Here is a 12,420-nt window from a genome sequence, read left to right as displayed (position 1 = left end):
AATTAGGAAGGGAACAGTGAACTCCACTGTCACTGGCAGTTCCCAGCTGAGTACTGCTTGGAAATTTGAGATCTAATTAAAGCAGGCCTTGGATCTCATAATTCTTCCTGCATGCCTTGGACAATGAAATACTGACTCCTGCATCTGTTCCTTATGTGTACCCAATGCAAATAAATAAGAAGTCTGTAAATACATCAAAAACCATACTTTATTTTATGTATAGCAATACAATTTACATATTAAATAACACTATAATAGAATGATTTGATATAGTTTAACATAACAAAAAGAAGATTCTTCAAGTTACAAAAAACCCCCAAACAAAAACCAAAAATGAACAAAAAGTCTCCCTCAAAATACTCCCTCCCACCCTCTCCCCAAACCAAACACCACATTTTTATTTTTCTTCTGAATGGATCAATGAGACAAACGTATCTAGTGACTGGCTAAGTCTAAATCCTGTTGCACACACTGACAATGGAATAAAAAAAAAAATAATTCCAACTTTCACAATCACTGCCCCAAAGAAATGACATTGTGGAAATTATTTTTGGAGTGTGATGATGGCATCTCACTACCTTGAAACACAGAAGGTTTGTATTCACATAACCACCACAGAACTAGGAAGGAGGTGAAACTAGAAAAAAATTAGCTTTATATGAAAATATAAAATTCTATGATTATATACCATAGATACAAAGTTCCCAGAAGATGCTTATCTAAGCAACAAAATATTTACAGTTTTAATGACTTTGCTATTTTAAAAATGAAGGAAAAGAAAATAGGAGTACACATGAATGCTTCGGTCTTTAGAAACAATGGCTGCGTGCTAGTCTCAAGTGTTCTAACAAAACAAAAAAGTCACTACCCCAAATGTTGGAGAGTTGTGACATTGTATAAAATTGACTATCTCCTCTTTTGGAGACGTTTATTCTTAAAACTCAAGACATTTTTCTTGAAATTAATTATCCTCTGTAGAAAATGCTTCCCTTTGCAAATAGTTAACAAAAACACTAAAAACAGTTTAACAGCTAAGACAAAGTAGAGGCCAAATCTCTTTATTACAGTTCCTCTCTTTCCTTATTTTTGCATTCCTTCTCCTTTGATAAGTGAAGCCAATGTAGTTCACATTGTTAGAATGGCAACAAGGAGAAGAAGAGCAAAGGGGTAACAGTGAATTACATCTGAAAAAAAAAAAAAAAAGAGAAAAAGAAAAAGAAGAAAAGCAATGCAGTAGATTAACAAATAGGCATTTTCCCTTCATATAAAAATTCACTGGCACCATTTGAACATAAACTTTGGAACAAAAGATCTGATGTCAAAAGACATGAATTTGAGAAAGACTGCTAAATTTTCAAGACAACTACATTTTTTTTTAAATTAAGTTGGTTTTGTTTTGCTGAGAATTAGTAGCATGTATCTTTGGTAGAATCCCTATCTATACTTTTTAGCTTTTAAATAAAATACATCGGCTTTAAAACAGATTAATGAGAAGGCAGTTGTGCTGTATCATAAAGATTCTTCTCCTAATGTACTAATGTATCTCTCTGTGTTCAAGCAATTTGAGCAGTCAGAAACTGGAAAAACAACTGAAATTTTGCAGATCCTGTAAATGACTCCACTAACCTAGAGTAGACCCACAGTACAGAAACAGTCACTTACAAGGACAAGTTTAAGGGGTTTGGAGTTTTCTCTTTCCCTGTTAGTGTTTGGAAACAGACACTGAAATACTGACAGATGCTGTTTAAAATGAATTCTTAAAAAAAAATGAATTATTTAAAATTCTTTAGACATTGATCCTGCAGAAGACTTGGTGCTTACTCTGCACAGCTGAGCAGTCCCACCAACTCCCCCAGACCTTCCTGCCAAAGCCAAGTTCTCACACAGGAGTTTGGAGGGTGGGTTATTCTGAGCCTGTCACCTATTTCAGATGTTCAGACCACACAGAAACTTTCCAAGCATTCCCACTTGGAAAGCTTGGCTGCTTTTATGGTCTCAAGACACAGTTCACATCTTTCACATGGTCTGTGGGCACAGGACACGTGCAAGACATGGAGAAATGGTATTTTCTAAATGTAGACACATGTGTGCTTCAGTCCTTCTGTTCCTTATTTCTCAGGGCTCACACTCTGCAGTGATATAGGAATGTTCTCAGGTTCTCTTAATTTGCAGACCTACACATTGCTTGGGAACTTTTGATTCTTGAAAGACATCCTGACTGAATGGCAGGAGCTGGGTACAGCAGAGGGGTTGGGGTCCCAAAGCAAGGTGGTGATTTGCAGAGCAGGACTTTGGCTGGACACTTGTGGGAGCATCAGGAGTTTTTCAGTGCCCATCTCTGAGCAGACATTACTCCTTCTGCCACTCACTCAGTCCCAAGGAAAGGGTGCAAACCTGTGTAATGGGCAGAACTGCAGCTGCTTACAGGAGGATAGATTTGGCTCTTCTGTGTGCTTAATCCTGACCTTCACAAGCAATTTCTAGCTTCACCCCTTCAAGCCTCATGCATCACTACCATCTATTGGCTACCTGGCTGTCAGCACAGCACTTAACATACAGCAGGAGCTCTCTTACAAAACAATCCATGGAGAACTCAGAGAACATCAGAGAACTCAGTGAACATTACTTCACCATGGCTTAAACCCCAAGAAAGTATTTCAGGTGTTGGAAAATGCCAATGCATATATTTCCAAAGCATCCACCGAAGTTCAACCCCCGCAGCCTTCATTCATTGATGTTTAAAACTTGTGAAAAGGTAAGGGATTAAACTAGGGGTATTCAGGCAGTGTGTCACAAACCACAGTTATCTTCCATCATGCCAGTGAAATGAAAAGTAATCACCTGAAAGTACTGAACAAATCCAACCTCTTGATGCCTGCAGTAATCTTTGTGTCACTTAGTTGTCAAGGTTTGAATTTCTAACTTCTCCCTACATCTCCCCGGGAACTTAAAATACTTCTGAATTGAAGTGATCCAACTCATGAGTCCCTTTGTGCTACCAGCTGGTATTGGCTGGGTCCAGGTTCAGACTGGGGGCACAGGGGGGCTCAGCAGCCTCTGAGGCTGATGCAGGCTGGTCAGAAAACCACTCAGCAAGACCTTCCAACCCTTGCAGGGAACAGCACTTGAGAACTTACTTAAACCATTCTGTTACTGGGGTGAAGTGACTGGAGGGCCAGCCCTAACTCCTACTGACTCCCGTCTCCATGCAGTGCAAAGGGGATGCAAACTACAATATTTTGAAACATTCTGCATATATTTTATTTGGATTAGCTATTGCTGAAGAGCTTATTAAATTGTGATTTCCTTACTGAAACCATGGGCTTATTCAATTGTTCTGTTTTAGCAATTATTGGGACCGCTTGGATGGAGGGATTCAACAAACTGAGAAGTAAAAGGTGACTGTGTAAAAGGTTGCTGATGAATCCTTGAATACTTTGAATTGTTCTCTTACTAAGATAAAAGGTCAGATGTTAGCACATCCCAGTTTGCACAGCCCCTCTGCTCTCAGTGAGGCCGTATCAGTTTGCAACTTACATGGTTCTGAACCAACATCTCTCCTCTCAATATCCTTTTAAGCAGTTTGCATTCAGCTTCCTTGTGAGTGAAAATATACAGAACCTTGCCAAATGTCTGTATTTCAGCAAGACTAGACTGGCAGAAATTAATAGGTTTGCATTTAAATAATAATAATAAAAAAGCTGTAATATTTTGACAAGTCCTGAAAAAATCACAATGAATGCTTTCTGTAGTTCAGAAGTGAAGGAATTCATGCCACATATAAGGGATAGTGCCTTTAACTGTACACCAAGGGTCAGGATGGCTGAAATCACATATTTCCTTTTCCAGGCAGATTCAATAACCCCTCCCTACTCAGTCAAGCTATGAAGGGCACAACTAATTTTAATTTTCAGGAGAATTAAGCATGTGCTTACTTATTTTGTTAAACAGGGACTGACCTTGTTGAATTGCAAACAAATACAAAGGAAGAGGGAGCCAGTGAGGATGTAAACTTAAATGCTCCAAACAATAATTATTTATATAATCTAGGGGAAACCATTCTATTGCTGTGGGAGGGAAAACACAATAAGCTAGGTTTGTGCTAAAGAATTAGTCTGGCAAAAAAAAAAGAGGGAGAATGTAACTTTATAGGTAGTTTTTTTATTAGTTTGCTTCACCAGTAAATATGGATCAGTACTTTATGTTTTAGCACTAAAGTATGAAAATTACACACCTGTAAAAATGGCATCTAACAGTTATGAAATTAAGAAACGCCTGTCATCATGTAACATACCATTAGGTGTGAGGTCATGTTCAAGAAATAGTAAGGAAATTAGATGTGTTTAAAATATTGAATAGCTTAGTAATGTAAAATATTGCTACCTTTAATATATCTGAAAACTGGTCTGATTTTGGGTCGTCATAGATTTCTCACTGTATTGGCTCTGATGAAAATAAAACCAAAATACTTTCCCGTCACAGGGCTGGTTAAAAACAAAAATCAACATTTTCCTGAATACATGGGGAAACTTTGAAATTGTAAATTCAAAACTTATCACTGCATCCCACATATGAATTGCATCTAATTTATAATTAATGTAGGTAATTTATATATTCCATGTGAAGCAAGTCTCGGGCCTGTAAGTGTACAACGCAGCAATTTGAAACAATACAGAAATAATTGTTTCAGCTCCACAGGGCTGTTAGACCTTCACTGTAGCTAATAATCACCTGCCACATTTTGTCAAGAAAGGATGAGCACTGCTCAGCCACTCCACTGGAATGCAGAACACCGTTACCAAAACTTTGACAAGATCACTAAATAATAAATATGGTACGAAGGGGTACAGTATCTGTTGTAGAAAGAATCCATCTGGCCTAAGCATTCAAGATTTAAGATTTGAGGGTCACTGTAGTTAGCAAAACTTCACTGCATTTAAACAAAACAGAAAAAGCGTATGTTTGTTGTCATGGAATGTCACATCAGGGCTTGTCTTGTATTAGGATATTATAGGCAGTAACACTGATCATATAGTGCAAACTAGATAAAATTGCGTTTCACTGTGTGAAATAAACAGAGGTGCAAATGCTCAGTAGGATACCATTAAGACATAAAATGGCAAAAAATAAATATCAAAACTTTTATCAGTGTAAAAAAGTAATTGGGTTATTGTATAACCTAGAGTCTGGCAAAAAAGGCCTCAAAAAAGTTCAGTCTTCAGAAGTTCTACAAATTAAGTGCCTTTTCAGGTTTCCAATTAGACAAGAGACTCCATGCTTTCTGCGGGATCAGATTCATCACTGGCCATCACAGCACCGTTTTTGTCCAGTGTCATGGGACCATTTCCATTCTCCTTAGTGCTGACCAAGCTTAGCATCGCCTTATAAAGAAACTGGTACTGTTCCTGGAAAATAAAGAACAAGTTGTTTCAATCCTTTAAGTGTACATAAATGATTGGCACTTTAATTTGGCATTTTCAGGGAAGGTCATGGGTATTCATTACCAGCAGTGTACATATAGCAAAGAAATAGAGCATCTGTTCATCCAGTTTAACCTTGTCAACCCAAACTCCAGTTTTGGGTAGATTATATTATTTCTGATATATTACTAAACACTTCAGGAGGGCAGGACAAAATCTGAGGCCACAGCTCAGCCCCAGGTCATTCCCTGGGTGGCAGAACCTTGTACCACACACACTGAGGCAAGGGGGCTGCTCTTGCTGGACACTCAGGGAAGAGCCTCACCTCCCTGCACCTTCATCTGCCCTGAGCATCCCTTCAGACCATAATGTGCCAGATTTAAAGAGCACAGCTTAGCTCAAAGGGCTGGCAAGCAGATGGTGACAAGCTGAAAGGTCCTTCTCTGCTAGGACTTGCCTGTATGATGCTCCCCTCCAAAGTATGAGAAATAAGTTTAAGGGAAATCAGAGACTTACAGTGTGGAGGTTAAGAAAAAATGACAACTACACAAAAAAAAGTTCAAATTCTGCTTGGTAGCAGATGCTGCAGGGCTTGATAACATACACAGTGCATGTTTTGGTTCATGCTTTTGGTCTCAGATGAAAACCTTGAAAACCATCTATTTATAGCCCATGTAAAGACTTACAATGTCTGTAAATACTCCAGGCCGCATAAGATTTATCATCTTTGCCACCTGGAAAACATCGACAGCATTTTCATTCTCCAGCTGCTGAGACAGAGTGGTAAGGGCACATAGAGTTCCTGCTGACACAGCTCCATACCTGGAAAACCACACCAACATGAAGAGTTAGTCAGAAACACAACCCGGGCACTGACACAGAGTCATGAAAGTGTTGTTATAGTCTTATCTGATTACTGTAATTCCTCTTTTATCTACCAAATGCTTGTTCTATAGTTGCTAATGTTTTGTAATTTTAATTTATAGAAGAAATCTGATGGTACACCAGTCATCTCAGATTATCTGCACTATTCAACACAAAGAACTGTATCAGCAGCAGAACATGAACCATTCCAAAATACCCAGCCTGGAGACTGTAACACTGAAATGAGTTCTCCCACACCACAGGAGAGAGCATCTGCATTACAGCGGAGTGTATTTTAAATTCATTAGTGGGAACTCAAGCAAAACATGAGTGATTAGAAAGAAATGAGACTTTGCCTCTTCCTCCACATTTGACAATTGCAGAAAACTAACACGGCTCTGTGGTGCTCACAAGTAAATGAGGCACATCTCAAATCTTGCCTAGGTCTGATTCATCGGTAAAGGCAACATCCCTGAGCCAGGCACCCAGGAGACATCACAGATTTTGAAGACTTGAGCTGTGTTGTCATGTAATAAAACCCCAAGCAGCAGTTATTCATCAGGAGCATGACTCAGTCCCTGAGATATCCTTGAGATACTGGTCAGGTAGAAACCTCACTGCTGCAAGCTGGGGGTGTGCTTAGGATATAGGTGCAGGTGTGAGGCACACCATGAAGGATCCTACACAACAGCTTTGGAGGAGCCTCCACTCTCCTCTGCTCTCCTGGTACTCAGGAGACTGGAATTCTGTCCTGGCTCTGCTCTGTGACTTTGAGAAAGTCTGTGTTTAAATGTTCCCACTGGTAAATGGGGTCATCAGTGATGACCTCCTCCCTAAGCCACTTGGAGAGCTTTATATGAAAACTGAAATAATCAGCAAGTGCTGCAATACCATCTTGTATTGCGAGATTACCACTAGGATTTGTACAGCATTGCCATGGAAATCCAGACATATGCTGACTTAATTTTACATGACTTTTGCAAACTCAAACTCAGTTTACCTAGAAATGGGAAACAGAACTCAGATCACAATAGATGTGCTCTATTGGATGTGAGGTCTAAAGGAGAAGCAGCAGCACCATACAGATGGCTGTGACTCATCTACAAGGGCAGTGGACAAAGTATGTACTTGACAGGACACAACTAAATCCTCCTGAGGGTGTAATGGCATAATTTTCATTTGGGCTGGTAATTTCCAGTTCCCAACAATCTGAAGATTTTTCTTGCAGAAAATTATGCAGCACATCTTTATGTAGTTGCCCACACTTGGGCAGTTACATTTAAAAATCTTGACAACTGTCTCAAGTTAAAATTTCTGAACTTTTAAAAATGTTATCAAGTTCATCCCACCATGTACTTCCTAAATACCACATGAATTTAGTTATCTGCAAATTCATATATTTGGAATTAATCTGCGGTTGTAATTATTAGTGGATTATGTGATATAGTTGCTGCATGTAGCAAAGGGAAATTTTCATTTTCAGCTACATTTCCTTAGACTCCAATGAAAAGCAGAATCCACATTATGTATTAGGCATAAAGATAAAATCATTGAATATGACAAATAAACCAAAAAAGCAATGTACAGAAAGAATGACTCAGCATTGCTTGGAATGCAATTTTGATTTTCTTTTTTTTTTTTTTTTTCATCTAGCAATGAAATGCCCAAATCAATAATGTTTCTAATTTTGTAAAACATAATCTTAAATACTGCAAGAGCAGCAAAACTTCACTTCAGACTACCCAAAGCATGAATATTAAAACCAGCCTGGAATTAATCAGTGCTGGTGAAAGGCAACAGAGCTTAAACTCTGCATGAGCAAGGCAGGAGGAGGTGGTGGGAGAAAAACTACTTGCTGCAAGCCCAAGGCACCATTTGCAGGAGTCAGTTGGGAAAAACCTGTTGCAGCAGCAACACATGGATGTGCAGGGAAAGCTCTGTGGATATGAATGGTGGATATGAATGTCCTCCTGGGACACCAGCACAGTGTCTGCTCTGAACCACTGACACACCAGAGCGTGGTAATGGGGCTTTTGCAAAGATTCACAGACCTTCCCAGTGATTCTGTTTTGTGGCAGTGACAAAGTCTAACAGGCTGCAGTGCAGGGGGGCTGCAGGTAGGGCAGGCACTTGTGCTGGCTCAGTGCTCACTCTTGGGACATAAGCACTGTCGGAAGCTGGGCCTCCTTGGGATTTTATGCACAGAATGGTCCCAGGAAGTGCTCTGCCCACCAAGAAATAGTCCCTCCAAGGAAATCAGGTCACATCCAGCCTCACTATAATGGTATTTTGGAGCTCCATAGTGTGTGCAAGTAATAATATGCAATGCGGTATTTAGCACCCTTTACAACTGGGTGTTCAAGCATAGCTGGTGGGACAATGCTCACCACTGTGCTAGAAACGAGGCAAGTGTTGGGGCATGCTTGTTAGTGGCCCCCTCCCTCCCACTAGTATGGGCCCCTTGGAATGGTTTTTGGGAAACAAAAGGAGGAAGAATAAACCTGCTTTTAGAAGACCTGAGCCCTTTGTCACAAGATACTTCTGCTGCTCATTGTGAGACACAGCTGAGCCAAGCTTGTTCTGTCTTACACGAAACCTGAGCAGTTGGACAGGAGCTTGGGCTGGTTTTGGAACTTGTTTCCATCAGCCTGTATTAGGCTGCCTAGAGCCTTATCTAAACCAAAGCTCTGCTGGGTTTTGAAACAGGTTGTAGGATTTGCTTGGGATACTTCCAGGAGCAGAAGAACCCAAAATGCTTCCAAAGCAAACAGCCTCACCTCCTGAGTCCACCTAAGGTTATAACAAACACAAAAACTACACGAAGCAAAATGTATTTGGCCTCAGATGCCAACTGAAAACTCATCCTTGGAAGTCTATATATTCTTAATCTGTCCCCTGGACTACTAAACCCCACCTACTCCTGGACTATTAAACCCCACCTACTCCATGCAGGAATGGACATCAGTCCTAACAAGTGTCTTTCAGCTGAGTGTACAATCTGCACATAAATGAGAGAAAAGTGATAACATACTCATCATGAACTATGGTGGGGCCATCCCTTGTTAAGGCCTCTTCCTTGATTACATTGATAAGTTCAAAGGTACTGCTTATGGGAGCGTCAGGGTTTGGCCATTTGGGACACTGAAAGTGGCGGACTTCCAGAACGTAGTCATCCTGCAAAGACAAACCAGCCTGGCATTAGCTCCCTCCACTTCACAGGCATTACTCCAGGGACAGAGAAGAGCCTCACTGCAAAATGAAGGGAAACTTTCTTCTTCCCGACAGTTTACATAGAAAGAAGACACAGTTTCAGCATGTCTGTAACACTGAACACCCTAAAATAACGCAAGTTTGACAAAAATGTTAATCAATGAAAGATTTTGTATTTGAATTCAGGACTCATATCAAACCTCCTTACAGCTCGAAAGTCAAACAAGAGCAACCAAGTCAAATTTAAATGGGCTTACAAACTAATGTCTTGCAGCAAAGTCCAGATAGCAAACTAGAAACAGGTTAATAGTTCAAAAGGATCATGCTTACATTTTTATGATTAGTTAAGACCCCAAACAATACAACTATAAATGCTGAATTTTGTAAGCAGAAATAAGACAATACACCTTGGTAAAATCACATATCTTCATTTTCCAGTGAGACAGACAGTTAATACTGGCCTTACTAGCTAGAGGAATCACCTGGAAGTAGAAGATGTGAGAGGGAGGAGGAGCCAATGAGAATACCTTTCCCCTGAGAGCAACATGCATCCACATGCATTTACAAGTAAATCCTTTCCAAAATTTTTCTGAACTCTTTTTCTTCTTCTGTATTTAAATGGCATCAACATAATTTTGGTGAAAAGCAAAGACCCACATTTGAAGATTTACTTTACCTGGGTAGCTTCAAGGATAAAGTCATGGATGATAATTTGCTCTTCGTTAGAGAGGCACAGTCTGTCTTTGCTGATAAGGGTCACAGTAAAGGCCTCACAGTTCATGGATTCCTCACGACTTGGCCAGTACACAAACTCATCTTCTGCCTGGAGAAATGAAAGAACACACTACTGCAGCCTTTCAGATATCTTGTGTGCAACAGAAAAATCCAGTGGATCAAAAAATTGCTTTGATAAATAGAGATGATCAGGAATTGACCTTTAAAAACACTTCTGTCTAAAACAAATTTACTATTACAGTAGTCAGTAAACCTGCCAGATCCTCCCTTTGTGTGTTCAAACAGGTAACATCTGCTTTTTAATTGGTTTCACAGGGAAATGGTTCTCTTAGCTCACTCACATTTAACCTTTGTATTATATCCCAGACTTTATGACCTTGTGCTACAGGTCTGTTTGAAAGTCAGATATTTGTTTAGAAAAAACTCATTGACCTTTAAAATTAATGACTTGTTGTTTTTAATTTGTGTTTATCATGGTCTAATCCAAAACTCAAGGTCTGTGGATCAGGCCTAGGTAGAAGATTGATGGATACTTCTGTAGGGTTTTTTTTTAGGCTGAATTTTTAGGAGTGAGTGAAATAGTGAAGAGGAAGAGAAAAACCCAAATATTCTTAGCCTTGAAAAAAACACTAATGGCTAAACTTAATGCAAGTTCTCCAACAAAATACCTCTGCCAAAGGGATACTGTAAAACCTCTGTGAGACTGGGAAGGCTGGAAGAAGTTCAGTGCTGATATAGCCTGACTGGCAGGGTGTAAGTCAAAGCTGTTCATTAAAACATAACTCAGAATTCCTAATTTGCTACAGAGAAAGGAAATTATGGTCTGTCACTACACACATGCAAAGTCCATTTCTTCTCCTGGCTTCAGAGATCTATGTCCCTGCAGCATGAGCAAAGAAGTTGCCCTGGCCACATACACAGAGCAAATCTGTGTCTCTGGACATCCCATCTTTCACTCATAAGCAAACATAAACTATCAGATGATGTCATCTTGCTGTGGCCATGCACATCCCTCTAAAACCAGGTGTACTTCTGTGGGTCTGCAGCTCTGATACTGTTGAGATTTGTGCTGTCAAGTGTTCATTCTGAAAATGTGACTTGTGGTTTTAAGTCCTTACAATTCTGCCCTAAATAAGCAGAAGCACTGGGAAGCAGAGTAATATTGCTGAGTGCCAGGCAAGGAACCTGTCCTTCCACCTGACAGATCCTCATGCAGCAGGTACCTTGCATTACTGTCTTGCCCTTTGCATTGCACATCCAGCACCTTGGTGCTGCCTGAATCCTGTGCCACCCCTTCTTGCCAGCCAACACATCCCACACTGACACTGAGCTGAGGCAGGATGCCACTGCCTTCCTGGCCAGAAGGTGAAACCACTATGGCTGAGACCAGCATTCCTCCTTTACCCTTTGATCACTCTGGTTCTGCAGAGCTATTTCATGTACATTTACAAGATCAGCCTCTTCGTTTCCACCTCATATACTTTCATTTCTTAAGCACTTTCTGATCCTATCGAATGTCTCTGAGCACTCCTTGCAGTGCTGCACTCCCTTTCATGCCCACACACAAGCAGCATATTGACTGCTGCCTCTTTAGTAGCCCCTCATCACTGCTATTTTCCTGCTGTAATGAAGGTGGTTTCTCTTCCACTTTCAGCTACAATTGTCTGTTCACCTCAGTGATGCGTGCACGAAAAAACGAACCGATTAGTTCCTAATCCTTTTCAACACGCCCTCTTGAGGCATGCTGGTAAATCTGGAAGTAGTGATTAGCACTTCACCTGTGTCTCCTTATTCTCTCTCTCTGTCTGACTCATTATTTCCACTTAAATTAACATACTTGTTTGCTTTTTACTTTCATTAAAATGGCATGTGCAGCTTTGCACAGTCACAATCTTGCATGGCCTGAGGCTTAAGCTCAGGGGCCAACAAGCAATTATCCTTCTGTCCCTATCTTGCATTTCTGCTCCTCTCAAAGTCCTTACCCATAACTCCAGCCTCTCCATACCCTCAGTGCTTGCATCCTGCCAGGCAGCCCTCAGGAGCCTTGCAGCTGTTGACAGCAGTGATGTGCTGTGCTGTCTGTGAGCACTGTGGACCCTCCAGCCCTGGATGTCCAGGGGTGACTGCAGAAGGTGACAGCAAAAGAACAGCCCCTACATCATGGAACTTCTTCTTTTTGTAACCAGCTTAT

At 40.5% G+C, this 12,420-nt stretch overlaps 1 protein-coding gene across 1 annotated transcript in view; it reads right to left on the bottom strand.

The window, feature by feature from the left end:
* Window positions 1-212: 212 nt before the first annotated feature.
* The window catches only part of PTPRG (protein tyrosine phosphatase receptor type G), a 395,271-nt gene continuing 383,063 nt past the window's right edge, over window positions 213-12,420 (bottom strand). The window contains exons 26-29 of the mRNA XM_083869612.1: window positions 10,171-10,317; window positions 9,316-9,458; window positions 6,107-6,242; window positions 213-5,405 (exon numbers count right to left, since the gene is read on the bottom strand). Coding sequence (XP_083725738.1) covers window positions 5,259-5,405; window positions 6,107-6,242; window positions 9,316-9,458; window positions 10,171-10,317 — 573 coding nt within the window. The 3' untranslated portion in view covers window positions 213-5,258. The remainder of the gene's footprint in view (window positions 5,406-6,106; window positions 6,243-9,315; window positions 9,459-10,170; window positions 10,318-12,420) is intronic.

Source organism: Zosterops lateralis, assembly GCF_965231275.1.
Source record: "Zosterops lateralis genome assembly, chromosome: 11".
Taxonomy (NCBI): Eukaryota; Metazoa; Chordata; class Aves; order Passeriformes; family Zosteropidae; genus Zosterops; species Zosterops lateralis.
The sequence above is the reverse complement of the archived record's forward strand: the minus strand, read 5'-3'. Positions and strand labels throughout refer to the sequence as shown.